The following is a 23,015-nucleotide window of genomic DNA, read 5'->3' as shown; positions in this document are numbered from 1 at the left end:
AATGAAAGAAATCACCACTCATATTCATGACCAGAATTGTTATTAATGTTATTTGCCGAGGATACAGGGTTTACTCCTTGGAACTCATCATACTTAGAATCTTGTTGATTACCTTTGAAAAGAAAACTTTTTAAGTGGAAGAAATATTGCCTGGAATGTTAAGGATGTGTAATAGTAGTGATAATAATGCATTTATGCTACGGATGATGTCTAGTTGCTAACTAATTAATAACATGCGAAACTTTGTGTAATATCGAACATATGATTGCGGATTTTTTTGTTTGCCAAGCGAAAGTATTATGATTGCGGATAATATTCTCTCTCTCTCTCTCTCTCTCTCTCTCTCTCTCATGTCTATGAATTTATACTAGTGATTTCTATGAAGAAAGACCATTTTTGAAAGGCATACTGATTTCTGTTTCTCAGCATGAGTATTGGAAATGGGTGACAATGACCTGGTTTTCAAATGGAACCCCCTCTCTCCATTAGAACTAGGTGGAGGTTAAGGCCCAACTTCTTTTTTTATTTGTTCAGTTTTGAACTAGATAAAAAAAGAAAAAAAAAAGAAAAAAGAAAGAGAAAAAAAAGATGTAAATGTTTGGATTTTTTTAATTTCTGCTGTCTTTTATATATTGCAACCTAATTTTCTTTCTAATTCATAGAACTTCTTCCCTTGGTATTAAGAATGGGGTCTTCCTCTGCAGCCTGGTTATCTTTGTAAAATGTTACCAAATTTTGTGCTTAAATTATCTTTGCAAGTTCATCTAGGCACCATGTTGAAGATGCTTAGATGCATAGTCTCTTGAGAGAATGACAATAGCAAATTTCGATTTTTTTATTGCTATCAAGAGTGTAGGTGAAATTTATTTTCCTCTCTCAAGTTTTTCATCATCTATAAAGGTGCAAATGCTCTTTTGATCTAAAGCAGTATATAAATGGCTCAAAAAACCATTCCGGGTATTCTCTCCTCTAAAACTGAGGAATACTTCGTAAGTCAATCGATGTGTGGAAGAGAAAGATGAAGAGGCTCTTTCAGTGTTCATTGAATCCATTGAAAATATTCTTATAAATTTTCAATCACAATTTGGATAAAAAGTACACTCAATTAAAACTGAAGATCAAATTAGAAGGAAAATAAATTAGGGAACATGAAAAGAAAGATATAAAAGAGATGGATGCAGGCAAGAAAAGTGAGAAATTACAACGCGACCAGATATGTGATACTAGCAAAGAAGTGTATAGTAGAAGAGACTGAATATTTTTTTGTGCTTAGGCAATGCTCCCACTCTATCCACAAAGAAGAGAAGAAGAAACATCTTGGTTTCAGCAATAATGTCCTATCTATTATGCTTTTTGACCAATTTTTAAGTTCTATTCATATTGCCTTGGTTCTATCTGTTCAGAATTCAAATTCCATTATGATGTGATACATATAAATGCTGAAGAAGGGTACAAGAATAAGCAGTGCATGCTCCCTTTTCAAAAACAAAAAAAAAAAAAAAAAAAAAAAAGAAGAAGAAGAAGAAAAAAAAAGCAGTGCATACTTTCTTTACTTTTCGGATGAGCCATTATGATAGGGTTAGCTTAGACTATGACCGTTTCTATGTTATAAAGGGGGGAAAAGTACATCTCATTTTCAAATAGGAGTTTGGCTTACCTCTGGTACTTTTTTATTTGGACATGTCCTTTTGTTTTAAATGTACAATAGTATGCGGTGGTTGATTTTAATCTCCACATTTTATTTAGTAGAGGATGATGTGACAGTTTCTTATTAAAATAAAAGGAGATTCCGGTTAAAAAAGTATTGGAGGTAAGCCAAACCCTTAGATAGATCTTTTTTTTTTTTTTCCTTTTTTTAGATGTGACAAAATTTAAAAATTTGGCTCTTAATGCGGCAATTGCTAGAATTAACTCTAAAATCCTGCAATTGAAACAATTGATTTTATAACCTGAGTGCTAAAACTTGCTTCTTTTAGAGTAGTGGTAGTTTATAAGAAGGCAGTACTAATCTGCATCTTCTACGGTGAAATACTTGTAAGCATAGTTTGTGGCGACCTGTGTAACCTGGACGGGTTTGTGAAATTTTTTAAAATTACATCTAGGGGTTTTTATTTCCTTATTTTCTGTTTAATTTGTTACAATATGGTAATTTAAATAGGAAAAAACCATAAGATTTTTTTTTTAAAAAATGCACTAATTTGTTTTTCTACCTACTTCCAAGACTATAGGTCACTTTATTGCTTTATTTACTGATTAATGTGTTATGATATGGTAATTTAAAGTTGATTAATGTGTTATGATATGGTAATTTAAAGTTGAGAAAACCTAAAGAATAAAGAATAAAAAATAAAAAATGTATGTCTCTTTTTGTCTACCTACTTCCAAGACTCCCATCCAATCAAAAGATTACTATGTAATTGTGAACATTGATTTTGAATTATAATTGCTAGTTTAGTTTAGGCATATGCCTATTATTTTAATTTACATATTTATGTTATGATTTCTCAAACTTATTTTTATATGTATGTATTTTTTAAAAATTTTTATTTGACCCTAAGCTTCTAGATGACCTAGCTCATAGATTGAGTCATTGTCCTGACCAGGTTTCATAACTATGCTTGTAAGTATATTGATTTTTTGTGCTGACCTCGACACTTTTTTTGGAAATATTATATGATGGGGCAACTATGGACAAAACTTAGGTATAGTATCTTAGTTGTTATTCCTTAGGTTACTTTATTAAAATTCAGCCATGTGACTACTTAACTAAAAAATGCTTGTAAGTATATTGATTTTTTGTGCTGACCTCGACACTTTATTTGGAAATATTATATGATGGGGCAACTATGGACAAAACTTAGGTATAATATCTTAGTTGTTATTCCTTAGGTTACTTTCTTAAAATTCAATCATATGACTACTTAACTAAAAAATACATTTCCATCCCATGAGGAAAAATTCACATGGAAGAATCTTAAAAGGGGAACCTAAAAAACAAAATTTAAGTACTGTATTTAAGTCTTGCCAACATGTGAGAGTGAGAGTGAGACATATGCATGTGTAGACTCTAATGAATCAAAATCTTCTGGTGCTGGTGGTGGTGGTGGTGGTGGGATGAATATGCATTGTGTTTTTCCTTTTTCATTTACATTAGGTAAGGGAAATAAACACAAGATTTTGATTCCTTTAACACATACCTACTGACCCACTCAACCCAACCCACACCTGCTAAAACCTAAAACCAACAGACCGAAGCCCACATAAACCCAGCACCGACCCTCAAGTCTTTTGTTTCAAAGGAATAAATCATAGTATAGCCCAATAATTTTAGAACCACATAAAAAATACATTCCAATAAAATTTTAAAATTGAAGCAAAAAATTAGAAGGAAAATAAATTAGAGAAGAGGAAAAACAATTAGTTGTGGATATTTTACTTCAAGAAGAGAAATAAAAGACATGCATGTGGGCAAGAAAAGTAATAACTTACAAATTTGGAGAATTGTAGCAATTGGTTGTTGTAATTTGTAAAGCTCTTAAAACCTCTTGAAACAATGCTTCTAGATACAGTTCAAATAAATAGAACTACTTATTTTATAGTATATGTTTTTGTGCTCAGGCATTGCACTCAAATATGATTCCAACCTTTTCTTTTGTCCTTACTACCCTGACTAGTTATTATTCTTAAATGCATTTACTCTTGACTTTGCCTTTTTTGGTTTTCTTCTTTAAACGTGTCATATGGGGGATGAACTTTTTTTTTTTTTTTTTTTTTTGAGAAGGATATGGGGGATGAACTTAATTAGTGCAATATACAAGTAATTTATACATTCACAACATTTTCACAACAAATCATATGCGGTAAGTTATTATTAGTTCTAATTTTGAATCCACAACTTAAATTACTTTTTTGCTTACTCATAACAACCAATAATAATCTACCACTTACGATTTGTTGTGAAAATGTAGTAAAAATATTATAGATATAATATTTCTCTCTAAATGAGTGCTTACTTGGAATTCCCAAAAAAAAAAAAAATTGTTTATACTTTTGCCCCCTACTCTAAGTCCTAGCTCCAGCCCTGAACACATGTTAATAGAGAGACGAAATTTTGAATGAGCTCAAATGGCATTTTATACCCACAAATAATCACAAGGCTTGACGTGCTCATGAGACACTGAGGGTTGGCTTGAAACGTCAATCAACAAGGCTAGGCAACACAAGATATCTTTAGCAAAGTCGAAAATTATGAGATTATAAATGGATCTAGCTAGGGCAGAAACATTGCTTTGCACATAAGCGGATAAAAAATATCGTCATCATACACTGTCATAGTGAACGTCTCACCTTTATACAAAAGGGCAAGATTAACGGCAACATCACTCACAAAGATCCAGAATCGACAACAACACAGTTTATACACATACTCTGCAGAGAATTAAACCTAATATAATCCTATATATCTGGTAACATTTTTACTTTTTATCTCACAAAAATCTGAAAAAGTCTTGTTCTAAAGATTGAAAATCAACAAATAATTCAATGATAAGGATGGGAACTAATGGAGTTACTTTATGAGAAGGCATGGAACAGATTAAGTTGCTATTACCACTTACTAGCCTGGTTTTTTGGACACCTTACATTACTTGGCCTGTTCAGTTTTTCAAAGAACAATCACATTGTTTACAGAGTGATCCCATTATTCAGGTTAAAAAGGCATAATTCATTATAGAGGGTAAATTCTTCAGTTGATGTCTAAACAGCTCTGATATCAATGATCTTGTTGTTTATTACAAACTTTGCTTGCTCCTAGCTCTCACATTTTTTTTTCCTCATTATTTTTTGATCACTTCATTTTCAGTTTCTTAATTTCTAAGTATCCCTATCTGTATACTTCTACACTTTGGTTGCACACTCCACTTTTGACAAAAAAAAAAAATCCTACTTTTTCAAATAGAGACCAAAAAACAAAAATCAGCCATACTAAGAAACCACAAATGAAAATGAATTTAAACAAAAAAAAAAAGAAAAAGAACAACAGAAAACAGTGCAAACAAAGTTACGGCTATGTCCTTATCAATGATTTGAAGTGCATAATTAGCTGTGCTTGTACCCTTTTCTTCAGCTACTTTACTAACTGCTTATATAAGGGTGCATATAAGTCATAAAGTTTATAGATTCCACTAAGCATTTATGAGTGACTCANAAGCAAAAAAGTAATTTAAGTTGTGGATTCAAATTAGAACTAATAATAACTTACCGCATATGATTTGTTGTGAAAATGTTGTGAATGTAGCACTTCTCAATTTAGAAAGTTAAGCTTTTTTTTTTTTTTTTTTTTGGGTGTCTTGTGTGTTGTCAAATGTGTGTGGGTGTTCACCTAGACTAGTTAGAATTGGCTTAGGAATTTTTTATTTTATTTTATTTTTTGTTTGTGTCTTGTGTTGTTTGGGCTTAAGTTTGTTATTGGTAAATTTTGTTGTTAAATTTATTTCAAATTTTAGATCAATAAAATTTTTTATAACCTTTAAAAAGATCAATAACATTGTTGAGAAGGCAAAATACAAATTTATTGAAACAAATTGCTAAAATTAATACACACATATATATACTAAAAAATTTTGAAAAAAATTAGGGGGCGCCACTGCCCCTCAAGTCCAACTGTAGTTCCGTCACTGCATGTGGTGAATATCAACTAAACATGAACAGTTATTGCTCGAAGTAACTCTATGAAGTATTAGCTCTATCGACCAGAGTGCTAAAATTAATTCCTTGAGCTTTGCTATTCTTTCTTTTGTGTATGCAGTTTCTTCAACAAGTATTCAGCATTGATACCACATTGAAACCTCTTCTACCTGCCATAGCCTACAACGTTTCCTATGACTTAAACTTCTTCACGGGCACCTTATTTCCTTGTGTTTTTTGTGGCAGCGGAGAAGATGGAAAACAATTCAAATTATAAAAAATATGTCAAGTCAACATACTCTTAGTTATGAGGATTCCTTTTCTTAGTCTTCCTTTCAGCTTTTGTTTTTGTCACCCCCCTCCCCTTCCCACTAATCCTCCCTTCTATTTTTCTAACTATCTGTTTCTTTCACAGAATATAGAATTGTGGAATTTCTGCATTATAATAATTTTGCTCGTAAAGCTTCTGAACTTTTTTCGGTGCATTTGGGGTTATCAATACTATTGTTCACTGAAGTAACATTTTCAATTGGATTGACTCCCACATTTTGTGAAGGACTGAGCAATATGAATTTAGGGAGATTACCATATGATAAACAAATAACAGAACAGGAATTAAACGTCCAATTGAGTACTTGAACTCAATATCCATTTCTTCATTCGATTTATTACCTTGTAAAGAACTGTTTTATGCTGTTTATGATATCTAAAAATTGAAAATGGAATCTTACAATTTAGTAGATCCCTTTGGGTTATCAAAATTTATGAATTTTGTTAATGGATTTGCATCAGGACATACGCGCAAGGTTTCACAGAGCTCACTAATGAGCTTGCTTAGTACTTGCTTAAGTGTGAATGCTCTGTCACTGGTTATGTCATAATTAATCTAGGCTGAAACCAAAAGCTCAGGTTATGCAGCAGAGCAAATATTCACTATTAAATGCTTGAAAAGATTATATGATTTTGCTCCAAACGCTTTCTTCTAGAACCTCTTAAACCGAGATTTATGCGTATTGCTTCTTTTGCTTGTGTCTCTTGGTGGGCTTCTCACGTTTTACAGCAAGCATAATCATAAACAATAATTTTACTGCTGAAAGTATTTCTTCCCCAAGTCTCGGTGCCATTTAGTGGTGACTTCAGAATGGAAAATACCACCGCTGAATATATTTGGTCCAAGAGGTTGGTGGGGCTTCAAAGAGCTGCATCAACAGCAAGGAAGTATAGTTCAGCCTAGCAAAGTCAGATAATGGCCCATCAATTGCTCTGCATCCTCAAAATATGCATTTTTGTAATATTGAATAGATATAAATGTTCTGGGAAAGCATGACAGTGATTCAGATGTATAAAGACTTATTTGGAGCATTGAAACAAAGGAACACACAGCACAAGAAGAAAATAGTACAATTAGGAGTTTGCTGTCTGCCATCCAAGCTATTGTTCATAAGCAACTTAGGGGCAATGGTTGCTGGAGATAAAGGATTTGCCAGGATCCCCGTCCACCTGCCAAACCCAGGTGTTTGTAAACGTCTGAATATGATTCACCACAACCTCCCTAGCCCAGTCTGAGACTCCCTTGCCATTATCCAACTCTGCCACCTCTTTGTTACTTCTAAGAAAACTAACAGAGAAATCCCAGAGTTTGAAACTTCAACAATCCTTCTCAGAATGCTGCTTCATAGAATCTTCAATAATCCTTCACCACAACCTCTCCTACCCTTGTAGCTCATCTCCAACAGGATGGGTTGCTAGTTGGAACTCTCTCTAAAGGTCTAGACTTGCTTATCTTGCTGCTGTCGAGGCTTCATTTGTTTTTCGAACTGTTACTCTACACATTTAAATCAAACTTTTACAATACATGACCATATTAGTAGCAGAGAAAGGCTCTTTTGTCATGGTTGCCTTACTCCTATATGTCCAAATAGACCANCTTATCTTGCTGCTGTCGAGCTTCATTTGTTTTTGAACTGTTACTCTACACATTTAAATCAAACTTTTACAATACATGACCATATTAGTAGCAGAGAAAGGCTCTTTTGTCATGGTTGCCTTACTCCTATATGTCCAAATAGACCATAAAATAGAAAGAATAATCACTGAGAAGGCGAGACGTACTTTAAGTTCTCTAAATTGCCCTGATACCCTTCATCCAGGCTCATGATCCATGCCGAATCAAGTAAGGCTGAGTGATTTCAGTTCTAATGGACAGATTGAACCAAACCAGAGATCTCTAGATGACAAAGGAAAAAACATGGTCTAGGTTTCGGTATCTTTGACACAAAGGAAAGGATATAAGTCTCAGATTTCTTCTCAATTCTGATCTCACAAGAAGAAATTTAATAAAATTTTCAAAGAATGACAATCATTTTAAAAGGAAATTATAATTTACATAACAGGTTCCAATGCTTAGGTGTTCATTTAAGGTTGTGCCAGTAAGATAATAAAAGACCTGCCAGAGCCTTTGAGCTTGCTCATACACACAGGATTATTAAACCTTTCCTTTTCAATTTCCTGGTATTTTTTTTTTTTTTTTTGATAAATGTTTTCATGCATAATTCTAATTACTATAAAGATGAATATGTGAAATGGGCATGGATGGTTTACCTTGGTCATGATCTGAACTGGGTCTAGAAAATTTCAAGTACCTGAAGCAAAAAAGTCATATGGTATAAACTTCTCAAATTAAAGAGCAATACTATGCCTATGTATAAGATGAGTTTTATACTTTTAATATTATAGATCAATGAGGCAATGCATGTGAGAGGCTGATAGCAACCTTCCCATTCAAACTTATTATATTTTTATATTCTATTGAAGTCATAAATGTCTGAAAATAAGAAGAATGTGGGGAAACAAAAAAGAAAAGAAAGAAAAATATATTGTTCATAGTATTTGTTGATTTCCATTAGTGACATCACTAACTTTTTGAACTTTATCTTCAATTGCAGTCATAAATTCATTACCTGCTCTTGCATCTTCACCTAATTTGTTGATTATTAGTGACATTATAAACTTTCCAAACTTTGTCTTCGATTGCAATCAAAAAGTTTTCCTCGCCATTATTTGTTCTTTTAAGTCAAATTGCTAGGAGTTTCATTGACAACTCTAACCAAACATATGGTGGAGAATCTGTTAAAAAGAAAATGCAACAACCAACAGAACATGAATTGAGAAGAAAGACAGTGACTTACAAATAATCAAGAGAAAATAGTTGATCAACCTTTGAGGTCACTTTCGCTAGGTTCCTGCCAATCACTTAGCTCCTCATCGCATTCCTTGTACTCACTTGAATCTTCACAACCAGCATTACCATGGGTCATAAATTCTGTGAGCCTTTCGATCCTTTTTGGGTTTGGTATATCATTAGAGCTTCCTTCGCCACTGGGTCCTGCCCCATCATAATCATCACGGCTTCACTTGGCTTTGTTGCCCTCTGCTACCACCGCCGAATTGCAAAAACTATCCTCCAGAACATTGATGCCCTCATAAGGAGTCATGCCGCTGTTGCTTCTCTGAGCCATAAATCGGTTGAAATCTTCTGCGTCTCTCTTGTTTACCATACGGAACCCGCATTTCTTCACCTTGAAGCCTGTTTTAATTCTAATACCAATCTGACTGAATCCATTTTCATAACACTCCCTAAAATCATTTATTAGGCACATTCTCGATTGAGACAAATATTATCTGATAAAACAACCATTTTTTGTGTGGCAAAGTGTGGTATAAAAGATATTTCTTTTCCATTGGCTATCAACGACCAGGTAAGTGATTCCTCGTTATGGCGTGGATGAGGACAAAATGCAACACAAATAGCTATCACCATCAACTCATTACAGAAATTAGAATAAGTTTCTTTTAAAAGTACCATTTAAAAGTACGGACGAAACAATAAGAACCTAAAACAAACATATGCTGACTTGCATGCAAACACATACAGAGAAACACAGCGAGGGTGAAACAAAGGAGTTGTATAAGAGAATGTGAATGAAGCTAACCTTAAGAAGGAAAATCCAATTTGAAAGTGTCCCAAATTCTTTTAGTTGCATTACTTTCGTGGTCAGGTAAAGAGTAGATAATTGCTAGCATGTTTATTCTTTCCATTATAAAATTATAATGGAAAATACTAGTGCTGCTAGCTTAACATACAATTTTTTTTTTTTTTGATGGGAATACTATGCTTTCCTTTATTGATTACCAAAAGAAGTGCTTACATCCTGGGCACACGCGTGCTCAATTAGGCTAGGAGTTTGCTCCAACCATACCACAAAATCCCCAACATGTTCCTTTATATTGCAAGTTTGAGACATAAACATAATACCTAAGCAGATTGTTCCATTTAGCCATAGCCACACATTATCCCAACTATTTAACATATGAAACTCAAGAATATAAATAACAGTACATAACTGCAAATTCAATAACTCTAAATTATAGTGTCACAAATTATTTTGTGGTAAGTCAGTAATGAATTAATAATGATATAATAAAGTCATGGACAAATGGTACTTTTTCTTTTCATATTTATAATTAATCGAATTTAACGAGTGGACACTACATTGTGCACGTGGCTATACTCTTTTTTAAAGTAAAATCACTAATTTAAAGCCATTTTTTCAAAAAAAAAAAAAATAGAGTTACACAGAGAGAGAGAGTGAGTGATACCTTGATGTGGGCTTTGAGCACAATCTCGTTACTAAGCGGAATCCGATACCGTTTCTATTTTTCTTCTTCCTCTGAATCCGAGTCACCGAAACTCAGCCCCGGCGGCGGTCTCGGCGGCCCAACCACCTCTTCCTCCTCCTCATCAGCTGAATCCAATCGCCGTGGTTGGGTTTCGGAGCGATGAGAGTCAGGCTTTGGAAGAAAGAGAAGGAAGCTCATCGTCATCGGTGGTGGTAGAGCGACGAGTGGTGTTGTGGATGGCTTCGAGAGAAGTTTGGGAATCTGATTGCTTTGCCGCCATGAATGGAATACATTGGATCATGGATCGTGGGCCGGCCCGCACTATTCACACCGACTTTCCCTTTTCTCTTGTAAGTCTAGCCCAACCCAATACTCAATGCTTTCTTTCTATTTAAAACTCACTTCAATTTAGCCCATTGGTCTTTCTATTATTTTATTTTATTTTTAATTAAAGGTAGAAGTTTCTATTAAGCAACTTATTCTATTTTTATTTTAAGGATTTTATTAGGCAACCTAAGGTGATCACTTTACATTTCCAATAAACTTAGAAAAAAAAAAAAATTCAAGAATCACGTTTCTAATAAACTTATTGTAATCATTTTTAATCTCTAATGTGTTTACTGTAGTGTTCTGAAATATATATATATATATATATATATATTTATTATGTTTGGATTCTTTGGAATAATGATAATTTTTTAGTTTTTAGTCATTCCATGTTTTGTAAGTCATTAACAGCAATCACTTAAATTGGGAATGACAAAATCACATTATCCCATACTCTCTTGTCTACTGTGAATTTCCCTCACTCAAAGAGGTGACAGGGCAAGAATGAGTTTTACTCGTCCAGCCCCACCCCAAATGTATATAGATATATTTTATTTAATATATATTTGAATTATTCATACATATAATTTAACTCTTGTATATGTATCCTTGTTATAATTTAGGGGGTGTTAGGTACTGTTATTTAAATAACAATTTTCAGTGTTTAAATAACATTATACGTATATTTATTTGTATCATTAACCTCGGTTCGACCATAAAAATGAAAATCACCCTCTTTTCTAATCTCCTTTGTGTGTTTGTTTCTGGGGAAAAAAAAAAAAAAAACTGTTTCACATTACTTAAAAGAGTGTGTTGTATATATTATAATTTGCTCCACTTTCTCTTAAAAGTTACTAATTTTTTTAGTGAAATTTGTGGTGTGCCGTTTTATTAGAATTGCATTTCCTCTCACTTGTGTGTGTTAATCTAAAAAAGAATGTTTTCAAAATCATGAAATACACAGGTGCTTTTGAAAATGTTAATAAAAATTATAATATTTAAAATACTTAAAAAAATTTATATAAAAAATAAGTTCAAAATTAAACTTGTCAATTCATAACCACAGTTTTAATAACTTGCCTCTTATTTCATATATATATATATATATATTCCATTATATTATGTTATTTTCTAGAAATATTTTAAAGGGCATAATTTTAATTTTATATAAATAAAAACCACATTTATCTAAACCTTAATGGTGACAAATCTAGACTATTTTATGGTTAACGCAAAACTCAAAATACTCTAGTTTACTCTATCTCCAACAACAACAACAACAAAAAAAAAAAAAAAAAAAAAAAAAGTTTACAGAGTCTTAAGTAACGACTTTCGTTTCCGATTTCAAATTTTCACTAATCAGCTTAAGGCGGTTAAGGTTAAGGTTGCTAACGTTAAGTCCGGCTCTCACTCTCTTTCCTTGTGCTCCAAGACTTCCAAATTTCTTTTATTTATTTCACTCTTACCTCTAACCCTAATTCTCATTTGCAATCTTTCTTTCACTTTTTGAGACTCTCTCTTTCCCTGTGCTCTAAGACTTTTTTTTTTCTTTTCTTTTTTGTGATTATAACTGACCTGTTGGCAATGTATATTATTGCCAATCAAACATGAAAAACGAATTGGATTTCTGGCTTCAGAAAGCAAGTTTGTTGATTAATAAGGTCCAAACTCGGTTCACAGATGACGATAGCATTTCTGAGTCGTTCTTGGTTTTGCTCACATCATTCCATAAGGGTAAGGGTAATGGGCAACAGGATATGAGTCGGCTTTGTAAAAATATCCACGATCTTTTCAAGGACCACCCTGATCTATTCCAAGAATTCTTCAGCTTTGTTTCAAATTCGGTTCCTAACGAAACCACTACCAATAAGTCATGTTCTTTTGACTTGCAAGCTTTGTCCCACCAAGGAGAGTTCAAGAAGATTCAAAGCTGTTTACGTGGGTCGGATTATCATTACAACTACTTTTTGGAGCGTATTCACTGCTACACTTCTGGACATATAGGGCTTGATAGTGTTCTTGGAAGCTGTCCTCTGGGTTTCGTGGATGAATTGCATAATTTTATCAAATCTTTTGAGAATTTGGGTGGGTTTCCTGCTCCTGCTGCTGGTGTATTATGTGAGAGTTCATTGGGCTCGGGCCAAGAAAAGCGTAAAGGGTCTCATTTGTCTACTGGTTGTGGTATTGGTGATGAAGTGAAATCGTCTTGTGAAGGCCAACAGTGGCAAAAGTATATGAGGGATGATAATTTTTGTGGATTTCTCACTCCTGCTCATGCTGTTCCAGCATTATGTGAGAATTCATTGGACTTGGCGCGAAAAAAGTGTAAAGGCTCTCATATGTCTGCTGCTAGTGGTGGTAGTGGTGAAAAAGCAAAACCATCTCATAAAGGCCAACAGAGGCAAAAGCTTATAACTAAGGATGATGAAGACCGTGAACCTGACCTCTCTGAGTGCACAAAAGCTACACCTAGTTACCGGATTTCAAATGGCACTTTGGTGTGTGCCAATTTGGATTACTCTATAAAAAGAATAAAAAAAAGCAAGGAGCAGAAAGTTTGGGAGGATTTTGAGGACCTGAAATATGATGAGGATAGGTTACTAACACCTATAAGATCAACAATAGAGTGTGCAGAGTGGTTAATGAATGAGATACAGGGTAAGTCATTAAAGGAGCCTATCATAGTAGAAGACTACTACTTTAATACAAAGCATATTAAATGCATTGAGACACACTGTAATGTCAAAGGTGAAGAGTTACGTGAAAACCTGAGATGTGTGTTACCTGAAATTCTTCATTGCCTTCGCCAAAAGCTAGAAGAGTTTAAGAAGGAACAAGGGTCTGTTACATTCAGCAATTATTGTATCTCTAAGGGACATATGAGATATAGTTTGAAGAAGTAGATTGCATATGATTGTTATGTATCTCTTTGTTTTTGTTTCAGTTAGATATCTAGTAAAATAATTTTCAAGTGAATAAAATTTTTAGATGTGAATGATCAGTCTGACAATATGCAAATTTATGTATATTAAGTACTGTTAATACATTGTGTTATTATTAAATGCTTATTGTTTAATGACGGATAGGAGGAATCCCATTGGAAAAATTGCAGGTGGCTAAAAACGGAATTATAAACTAACTATATGTCCTTTCGCCTGATGTTCTTTTAATAAAAATTATAATATTTAAAATACTTAAAAAAATTTATATAAAAAATAAGTTCAAAATTAAACTTGTCAATTCATAACCATAGTTTTAATAACTTGCCTCTTATTTCATTTTTTTTTCCATTATTTTATGTTATTTTCTAGAAATATTTTAAAGGGCATAATTTTAATTTTATATAAATAAAAACAACATTTATCTAAACCTTGATGGTGACAAATCTAGACTATTTTATGGTTAACGCAAAACTCACAACACTCTAGTTTACTCTATCTTCCCAAAAAAAAAAAAAAAAAGGTTTACGGTCTTAGTAACGACTTTCCTTTCCGATTTCAAATTTTCACTAATCAGCTTAAGGCGGTTAAGGTTAAGATTGCTAACATTAAGTCCGACTCTCACTCTTTTTCCTTGTGCTCCAAGATTTCCAAATTTCTTTTATATATTTCACTCTAACCTCTAACCCTAATTCTCATTTGCAATCTTTCTTTCACTTTCGGAGACTCTCTCTTTCCCTGCCTGTGCTCTAAGACTTCCATTTTTTTTTTCTTTTTTGTGATTATAACTCACCTGTTGGCAATGTATATTATTGCTAATCAAACATGAAAAACGAATTGGATTTCTGGCTTCAGAAAGCAAGTTCGTTGATTAATAAGGTCCAAACTCGGTTCACAGATGACGATAGCATTTATGAGTCGTTCTTGGTTTTGCTCACATCATTCCATAAGGGTAAGGGTAAAGGGCAGCAGGATATGAGTCGGCTTTGTAAAAATATCCACGATCTTTTCAAGGACCACCCTGATCTGTTCCATGAATTCTTCAGCTTTGTTTCAAATTCGGTTCCTAACGAAACCACTACCAATAAGTCATGTTCTTTTGACTTGCAAGCTTTGTCCCACCAAGGAAATTCTCTGTTCAAGAAGATTCAAAGCTGTTTACGTGGGTTGGATTATCATTACAACTACTTTTTGGAGCGTATTCACTGCTACACTTCTGGACATATAGGGCTTGATAGTGTTCTTGGGAGCTGTCCTCTGGGTTTCGTGGATGAATTGCATAATTTTATCAAATCTTGTGAGAATTTGGGTGGGTTTCCTGCTCCTGCTGCTGGTGTATTATGTGAGAGTTCATTGGGTTTGGGCCAAAAAAAGCGTAAAGGGTCTCATTTGTCTACTGGTTGTGGTATTGGTGATGAAGTGAAATCGTCTCGTGAAGGCCAACAGTGGCAAAAGTATGTGAGGGATGATAATTTTTGTGGATTTCTCGCTCCTGCTAATGCTGTTCCAGCATTATGTGAGAATTCATTGGACCTGGCGCAAAAAAAGTGTAAAGGCTCTCATATGTCTGCTGCTAGTGGTGGTAGTGGTGAAAAAGCAAAACCATCTCATAAAGGCCAACAGAGGCAAAAGCTTATAACTAAGGATGATGAAGACCGTGAACCTGACCTCTCTGAGTGCACAAAAGCTACACCTAGTTACCGGATTTCAAAAGGCACTTTGGTGTGTGCCAATTTGGATTACTCTATAAAAAGAATAAAAAAAGCAAGGAGCAGAAAGTTTGGGAGGATTTTGAGGACCTGAAATATGATGAGGATAGGTTCCTAACACCTATAAGATCAACAATAGAGTGTGCAGAGTGGTTAATGAATGAGATACAGGGTAAGTCACTGGAGGAGCCTATCATAGTAGAAGACTACTACTTTAATACAAAGCATATTAAATGCATTGAGACACATTGTAATGTTAAAGGTGATGAGTTACGTGAAAACCCGAGACATGTGTTACCTGAAATTCTTCATTGCCTTCGCCAAAAGCTAGAAGAGTTTAAGAAGGAACAAGGGTCTGTTACATTCAACAATTACTGTATCTCTAAGGGACATATGAGATATAGTTTGAAGAAGTAGATTGCATATGATTGTTATGTATCTCTTTGTTTTTGTTTCAGTTAGATATCTAGTAAATATTTTTTCAAGTGAATAAAATTTTTAGATGTGAATGATCAATCTGACAATATGCAAATTTATGTATTTTAAGTACAGTTAATACATTATGTTATGATTAAGTGCTTATTGTTTAATGACGGATAGGAGGAATCTAGCTGGTAAAATTGCAGGTGGCTAAAAACGGAATTATAAACTAACTATATGTCCTTTTGCCTGATGTTCTTTGTGAAATGATTGCACATGAAGTTGCCATCAGTTTAATCCCTCTTTCTTATCTGCTACTTTAAGAAACAGAAGAGTTTTGATGTTAGCTTGTTTGCTTATGTTTTTATCATCATCATAATATCTTTTGATCCCTGTCTCCTCCTTTTGGCAGCTTTAACATGATCCAAATTATTATTCTATTAATAATTACCTGTTTCCTTTTTTTCTCTCTTTATTTATTTATTTATGATTGTTGAAATCTGAGCTGCCAATTGATATGCGTGATTACTTGTGGCCATATATGTGACTTAAATTTTCTTGCAATAATTTGTTAGGTACCAGTTTTAAATTTTGCACAAGCTTAGACAATGTTTTAGAGGTTTATATATTTAAGGTAAGTTGTGATTTTGTCACAATTGCTGATTGAGTTAGTGACATTGTTTGCTATTAGCTTAAATGAGTTTGACAATGTACTCAAAACATCTATATGTTTTGAATCTGTTGATTGAAGGCTGGTAATGAAAGAAATCACCACTCATATTCATAACCAGAATTGTTATTCATGTTATTTGCTGAGGATACAGGGTTTACTCCTTGGAACTCATCATACTTAGAATCTTTTTTGATTTCCTTTGAAAAGAAAACTTCTTAAGTGGAAGAAATATTGCCTTGAATGTTAAGGATGTGTAATAGTAGTGATAATAATGCATTTGTGCTGCGGATGATGTCTAGTCGCTAGCTGATTAATAACATGGGAAACTTTGTGTAATATCGAACATACGATTGGGGATTTTTCTGTTTGCCAAGTGAAAGTATTATGATTGGGGATAATATTCTCTCTCTCTCTCTCTCTCATGTCTATGAATTTATACTAGTGATTTCTATGTAGAAAGATCAACATTTTTGAAAGGCATACTGATTTCTGTTTCTCAGCATGAGTATTGGAAATAGGTGACAATGAACTGGTTTTCAAATGGAACCCACTCTCTCCATAAGAACTGGGTGGAGGTTAAGGCCCAACTTTTTTTTATTTGCTCAGTTTTGAACCAGATTTAAAAAAAAAATAAAAAAAAAAAGAAAAAAGAAAAAAAAAGATGTAAATGTTTGGATTTTTTTAGTTGCATATGATTGTTATGTATCTCTTTGTTTTTGTTTCAGTTAGATATCTAGTAAATATTTTTTCAAGTGAATACAATTTTTAGATGTGAATGATCAATCTGATAATATGCAAATTTATGTATTTTAAGTACTGTTAATACATTATGTTATGATTAATGCTTATTTTTTAATGACGGATAGGAGGAATCCAATTGGAAAAATTGCAGGTGGCTAAAAACGAAATTATAAACTAACTATATGTCCTTTTGCCTGATGTTCTTTGTGAAATAACGATTGCACATGAAGTTGCCATCAGTTTAATCCCTCTTTCTTATCTGCTAATTTAAGAAACAGAAGAGTTTTGATGTTAGCTTGTTTCCTTCTGTTTTTATCATCATATTAATCTTTTGATCCCTATCTCCTCCTTTTGGCAGCTTTAACATGATCCAAATTATTACGCTATTAATAATTGACTGTTTCCTTTTTTTTTTTCTTTTATTTATTTATTTATTTATGATTGTTGAAATCTGAGCTGCCAATTGATATGTGTAATAACTTGTGGCCATATATGTGACTTAAATTTTCTTGCAATAATTTGTTGGGTACCAATTTTGAATTTTGCACAAGCTTAGACAATGTTTTAGAGGTTTATATATTTAAGTTAAGTTATGATTTTGTCACTGTGAGAGTGCTTTTTTTTCTTAGCACAAGGGCCCAAGTAGAGATAAGGATCCCGGGCCCAAATACTTGTTATTTTGGTGGACTGGGCTTGGTTCACCGCCGCTAAATGGGGCTGATTACGAACCAAGTTGTGCGCAAGTCATATAAAGCTCCTCAAGATGAAGAATGCAATTCCTCTTAGTACCCTGGGGCGTACTGTCGTGGGATCCCGGGCATACTGTCGTGGGATCCCGAGGCGTATTAGGCCTGTAAGAACCCAGAATCTCTGGTTCTCTGAGCTATATGATCTTTTCCATGTTTATTATGTAATAGAGCTTTGTCCTTTCCCTTTTTCTCTATGGGTGCTACATAAAAAACAAAACACACTACACATATCTTCAAATAATTGTTAGTTTCTTAGATTAGGACATACATTTTAATACATATACATATATGTAAATGAGTTCCATGAGGATGATTCTGCCACGAGGATCCTGGCCCCAATTCTCACAGACTTGGTGCTTTTGCACAAGACTTGTGGGATTTGGAACTCAAGTCCGAGTGGCTTTGCTTGAGCTTTGCCTTCCAAGATAGTTAGATGAGGAGGATTTTAGCAAGAAACAGTAAAGGAAGACAATGCAATAAAGAAATGCACGAAATAATTGTTAGNCAAATAAAAAAAAAGTTGGGCCTTAACCTCCACCTAGTTCTTATGGAGAGAGGGGGTTCCATTTGAAAACCAGGTCATTGTCACCCATTTCTAATACTCATGCTGAGAAACAGAAATCAGTATGCCTTTCAAAAATGGTCTTTCTTCATAGAAATCACTAGTATAAATTCATAGACATGAGAGAGAGAGAGAGAGAGAGAGAGAGAGAGAGAGAGAGAGAGAGAGAGAGAGAGAGAGATATTATCCCCAATCATAATACTTTCGCTTGGCAAACAGAAAAATCCGCAATCATATGTTCGATATTACACAAAGTTTCGCATGTTATTAATTAGTTAGCAACTAGACATCATCCGTAGCATAAATGCATTATTATCACTACTATTACACATCCTTAACATTCCAGGCAATATTTCTTCCACTTAAAAGTTTTCTTTTCAAAGGTAATCAACAAGATTCTAAGTATGATGAGTTTCCAAGGAGTAAACCCTGTATCCTCGGCAAATAAGATGAATAACAATTCTGGTAATGAATATGAGTGGTGATTTCTTTCATTACCAGCCTCCGACCAACAGATTCAACACATATACATGCTTTGAGTACCTTGTCAAACTCATTAAGCTGATAGCACACAATGTCATTAACTCAATCAGCAATTGTGACTGTTGAGGTCCAAAATTTCACAATAAAGCCCACTCCATAAAAAATAAAGAAGGCCCAATTCGTGCAGCAAGAAGAATCAACATCAAGGCCTTATATATGTTCAGATTTCCAGCAAAAAAGGCCATTAAAAAGTCCAGCAAATTCCAGTGAAAGAGCTGGGACGGGATCCCCAGAGGCTGCCAGAGGCTCGGGATCCTCAGGACGTGCAGCACAGCTAAAGTGAATTAAAGCAGATTTGAAGAGAGAAAAGAGACAAAAGGCACGTGGACCTTATAACCCAGACATGCAGTGGAAGTACAAAGCAAAACGCAGGAAAAACTAACATACTGCTTGAGGGATCCCTTGGACAGAAAAAAAAAAGAGACAGAAGAAGGAAGGCTAACATACTGCTTTTGAAGATCCCGAAGAAACTTATGGATATGGAAAGGAAAGCATAAATCCTACCAAAGGAAAAACTAGAAGAGGTGAACTTAGGGGCTGACCCAAGGAACCCGGGGCCTATCCTAATCAGCAGTCAGTTATCGATACAAAAAAAAGGGGGCAATTGGTGGAGCTATTGTAAATATGAAGATTTATTGGCGTGAACTCCTTCAAATTAAATAAGGCACATCCAAAGGATAAATTTCCTTTGCCTAACATCGATCTCCTCATAGATCTAGCCAAGGAAACAACAATATCAACCATAAAGAGGCATACCATGGTCAAGGAACTTAAGGGCTTTTTTGGAAAGAGTTTCTTACATTAGGAAGTTCACACCAAGACCAGCCTTGGTCACTAGTGGACTATCCATACTGTTGAAAAAGGAGAATGTTCTCATATGGGGAGCTGAGCATCCAATCATAAAACTTCAACATGAGTCATTTGCCTATCTTATGGGTACTAGTCCATGGCAAAATCATTATTGTTGTACCTGGGATCCCGATCCCAAGCATACAGAGCATTAAAGGAAACTGAAATGAGGTGTCCCAACATAGAAAGAGCACATTTGGTGGTCATGCATCTCAACAACTGAATCATTACTTTTTTACCACCAAATCCTATTGGTGATAAGCTCTCATCCAATAAAAGCCTTCCTCCATCAGCCCTTGCGATCTTGAAGAGTGGTCCAATGGCTAATATTAATTTCCCAATACAACATAGGTCCGAGGGATCCTCAGAGCTGTCAAGAGCTAAGCTGTAGCAAACTTACTGGTCTGGTTCCTTGAAGAAGAGGAGTACCTATCGAGTGAGAAGATCTCTAAAAAAAAAAAGTAGTAGCGGTAGAGATCCTGTAAAGAAACAGACTATGAGATTTATGAAGACGGCCTTCAACGAGCATGCCTAGAGGAATCCTTCCTCTTCCAGGATCCCCGTAAAAGGATCACCCACTTGAAGAAAACACCATGACAGAATCATCTTGGTGGAGCTCCTGGCCACCAATTCACCAGTGAAAGCAACCTTAGATGACTCATAAAAGAAGTTTATTTTCATAAAAGATTTGTTCACAGCCAAGAGAGGATATTATAGAAGATCCTCGGAGAAGGAAACAAATCCTCAACCCTTTAAAGAAAAGAAAAGAAATCAGTTCAGTGAGTCCACTTGAGAGCGAGGGGCTACGAAGGAACTTTCTCTGAAAATTGAAAAAATTCAATGGTCATGAATGAATTTTCCAAGTGACATGGCCTAGGACTTGGGAAAGGGAAAATTTTCCATGTACCTAGCCCAGGACTTGCACAAAACAGAATTTTCCAAGTGACATGGCCTAGGACTTGGGAAAGGGAAAATTTTCCATGTACCTAGCCCAGGACTTGCACAAAACAGAATTTTCCAAGTGACATGGCCTAGGACTTGGGAAAGGGAAAATTTTCCATGTACCTAGCCCAGGACTTGAACAAAACAGAATTTTCCAAGTGACATGGCCTAGGACTTGGGAAAGGAAAATTTTCCATGTAGCTAGCCCAGGACTTGAACAAAACAGAATTTTCCAAGTGACATGGCCTAGGACTTGGGAAAGGGAAAATTTTCCATGTACCTAGCCCAGGACTTGCACAAAACAGAATTTTCCAAGTGACATGGCCTAGGACTTGGGAAAGGGAAAATTTTCCATGTACCTAGCCCAGGACTTGCACAAAACAGAATTTTCCAAGTGACATGGCCTAGGACTTGGGAAAGGGAAAATTTTCCATGTACCTAGCCCAGGACTTGAACAAAACAGAATTTTCCAAGTGACATGGCCTAGGACTTGGGAAAGGAAAATTTTCCATGTAGCTAGCCCAGGACTTGAACAAAACAGAATTTTCCAAGTGACATGGCCTAGGACTTGGGAAAGGGAAAATTTTCCATGTACCTAGCCCAGGACTTGAACAAAACAGAATTTTCCAAATGGCATGGCCTAGGACTTGGGAAAGGGAAATTTTCTATGTACCTAGCCCAGGACTTGGCCTAGAACAAATTTTCTAAATACATGGCTCAGATATTGGCCAAAAGTTTCCAAGTACAACCAAGAAAATGGTCAAAAGCAAAAGTTTATGGGTGTAAGCTATAGCATGTACCAACAATAGGTACAAGTGCAGATTGTAAGCATATCCCAACAATAGCAAAAGTTTATGTATTTTCTAAATACATGGCTCGAAGCCGAAAAAGCATGGATACTTTTGCAAATCTCTATACAAAGAGGTTAGTCAATGACATTGCAAACCAGCTAGTAACATTTCCCTCCTCTTACAAGGTGTAAACTCACCAAAGGCTTGGAGGTACTTCAATTCAACAAAAGAAAGTTCATTCCATGAAGGGAGTGTAGCAATTCATTTGGAGTTTCCCACAAGAATTATTTGATTTGCACATTGGTTCTACAAAGCATGATAGTGTCCAAAAAAAAAATTTTAATTTCTCGCGCGTGGGCTACAGGTAACCCACGAGCTCGGGGGCTAATGTTGAGGTCCAAAATTTCACAATAAAGCCCACTCCATAAAAAAATAAAGAAGGCCCAATTCGTGCAGCAAGAAGAATCAACATCAAGGCCTTATATATGTTCAGATTTCCAGCAAAAAAGGCCATTAAAAAGTCCAGCAAATTCCAGTGAAAGAGCTGGGACGGGATCCCCAGAGGCTGCCAGAGGCTCGAGATCCTCAGGACGTGCAGCACAGCTAAAGTGAATTAAAGCAGATTTGAAGAGAGAAAAGAGACAAAAGGCACGTGGACCTTATAACCCAGACATGCAGTGGAAGTACAAAGCAAAACGCAGGGCTTTGGTTCCAACCATTTGAAGAAAAAGACAAAGAAAGTACAACTGGAAAAGCTGGGAAAGCTGGAGCAAGAAAAGCCAAAGCGCCTCAGGTCAACCAACGGGAAAATCTGGAAATAGGAAGCTAGCTGGGAGACTTTCATCTCATCGCAACAAAAAGAAAGAAACTATGAAGAAAAGGAAAAGACATAATCCTGAAGCAACCAGGCACGGGACAAACTCTAAGGGGCAAAAGGGAGAAATCACCAGTACCTTAGAGCTCGATCTGTGCTATAAAAGAAGGCATGATGCAGAATAGAAAAGGGAGGAAGGGAATCGTTAAGATTACTCTGTAAAACTCAAGAAAAACAGAGGAACCGCTCCCGGTATCCCAGAGACAGCCACTATAGCATATGCTTGGATTCAACAAATTCAAACTTTGCAAGTCTTGGAAGCTTGAATAGCTATCAAAGTCTGTAACTTTTGAACTTAGTTGAACCTTGTATCATGTGAATATAGAACTATAGGAAAAGCTCTGTAAAAACAAAAGAAAACAGAGGAACCGCCCCGGTATCCCAGAGACTGCCACTATAGCACATACTCGGATTCAACAAATTCAAACTTTGCAAGTCTTGGAAGCTTGAATAGCTATCAAAGTCTGTAATTTTTGAACTTAGTTGAACCTTGTATCACGTCTTAGTGAGCATATCCACAATCAAGAAAAT

At 35.0% G+C, this 23,015-nt stretch overlaps 1 protein-coding gene and 1 long non-coding RNA gene across 7 annotated transcripts; one reads left to right on the top strand and one right to left on the bottom strand.

Annotated features, from left to right (window-relative positions):
• Positions 1-6,320: 6,320 nt before the first annotated feature.
• LOC111999762 (uncharacterized) lies at positions 6,321-10,676 on the bottom strand. 5 transcript variants are annotated; one of them, XR_010631265.1, is made up of 5 exons: positions 8,874-10,333; positions 8,287-8,327; positions 7,798-7,912; positions 7,088-7,510; positions 6,321-6,915 (listed from the first exon to the last, which is right to left on the bottom strand). It is a non-coding gene; the product is annotated as an uncharacterized LOC111999762 (long non-coding RNA). The 5 variants fall into 5 exon arrangements; XR_010631262.1 differs by having other exon boundaries at positions 6,321-6,884; XR_010631261.1 differs by lacking the exon at positions 6,321-6,915 and adding an exon at positions 10,345-10,676 and having other exon boundaries at positions 6,950-7,510; positions 8,874-9,321.
• On the top strand, positions 10,602-13,859 carry LOC136070000 (paired amphipathic helix protein Sin3-like 2). 2 transcript variants are annotated; one of them, XM_065779208.1, is made up of 2 exons: positions 10,602-10,715; positions 12,330-13,738. In XM_065779208.1, exons 1-2 carry the CDS (start codon positions 10,602-10,604, stop codon positions 13,593-13,595), a joined length of 1,380 nt encoding a protein of 459 aa, XP_065635280.1. In that variant the 3' UTR covers positions 13,596-13,738. The 2 variants fall into 2 exon arrangements, 1 of the variants encoding a protein (XP_065635280.1); XR_010631229.1 differs by lacking the exon at positions 12,330-13,738 and adding an exon at positions 13,805-13,859 and having other exon boundaries at positions 10,627-10,715.
• The last annotated feature ends 9,156 nt before the right edge of the window (positions 13,860-23,015 follow it).

Source organism: Quercus suber, unplaced genomic scaffold (assembly GCF_002906115.3).
Source record: "Quercus suber isolate HL8 unplaced genomic scaffold, Cork oak 2.0 scaffold_2, whole genome shotgun sequence".
Classification (NCBI taxonomy): Eukaryota; Viridiplantae; Streptophyta; class Magnoliopsida; order Fagales; family Fagaceae; genus Quercus; species Quercus suber.
The sequence above is the reverse complement of the archived record's forward strand: the minus strand, read 5'-3'. Positions and strand labels throughout refer to the sequence as shown.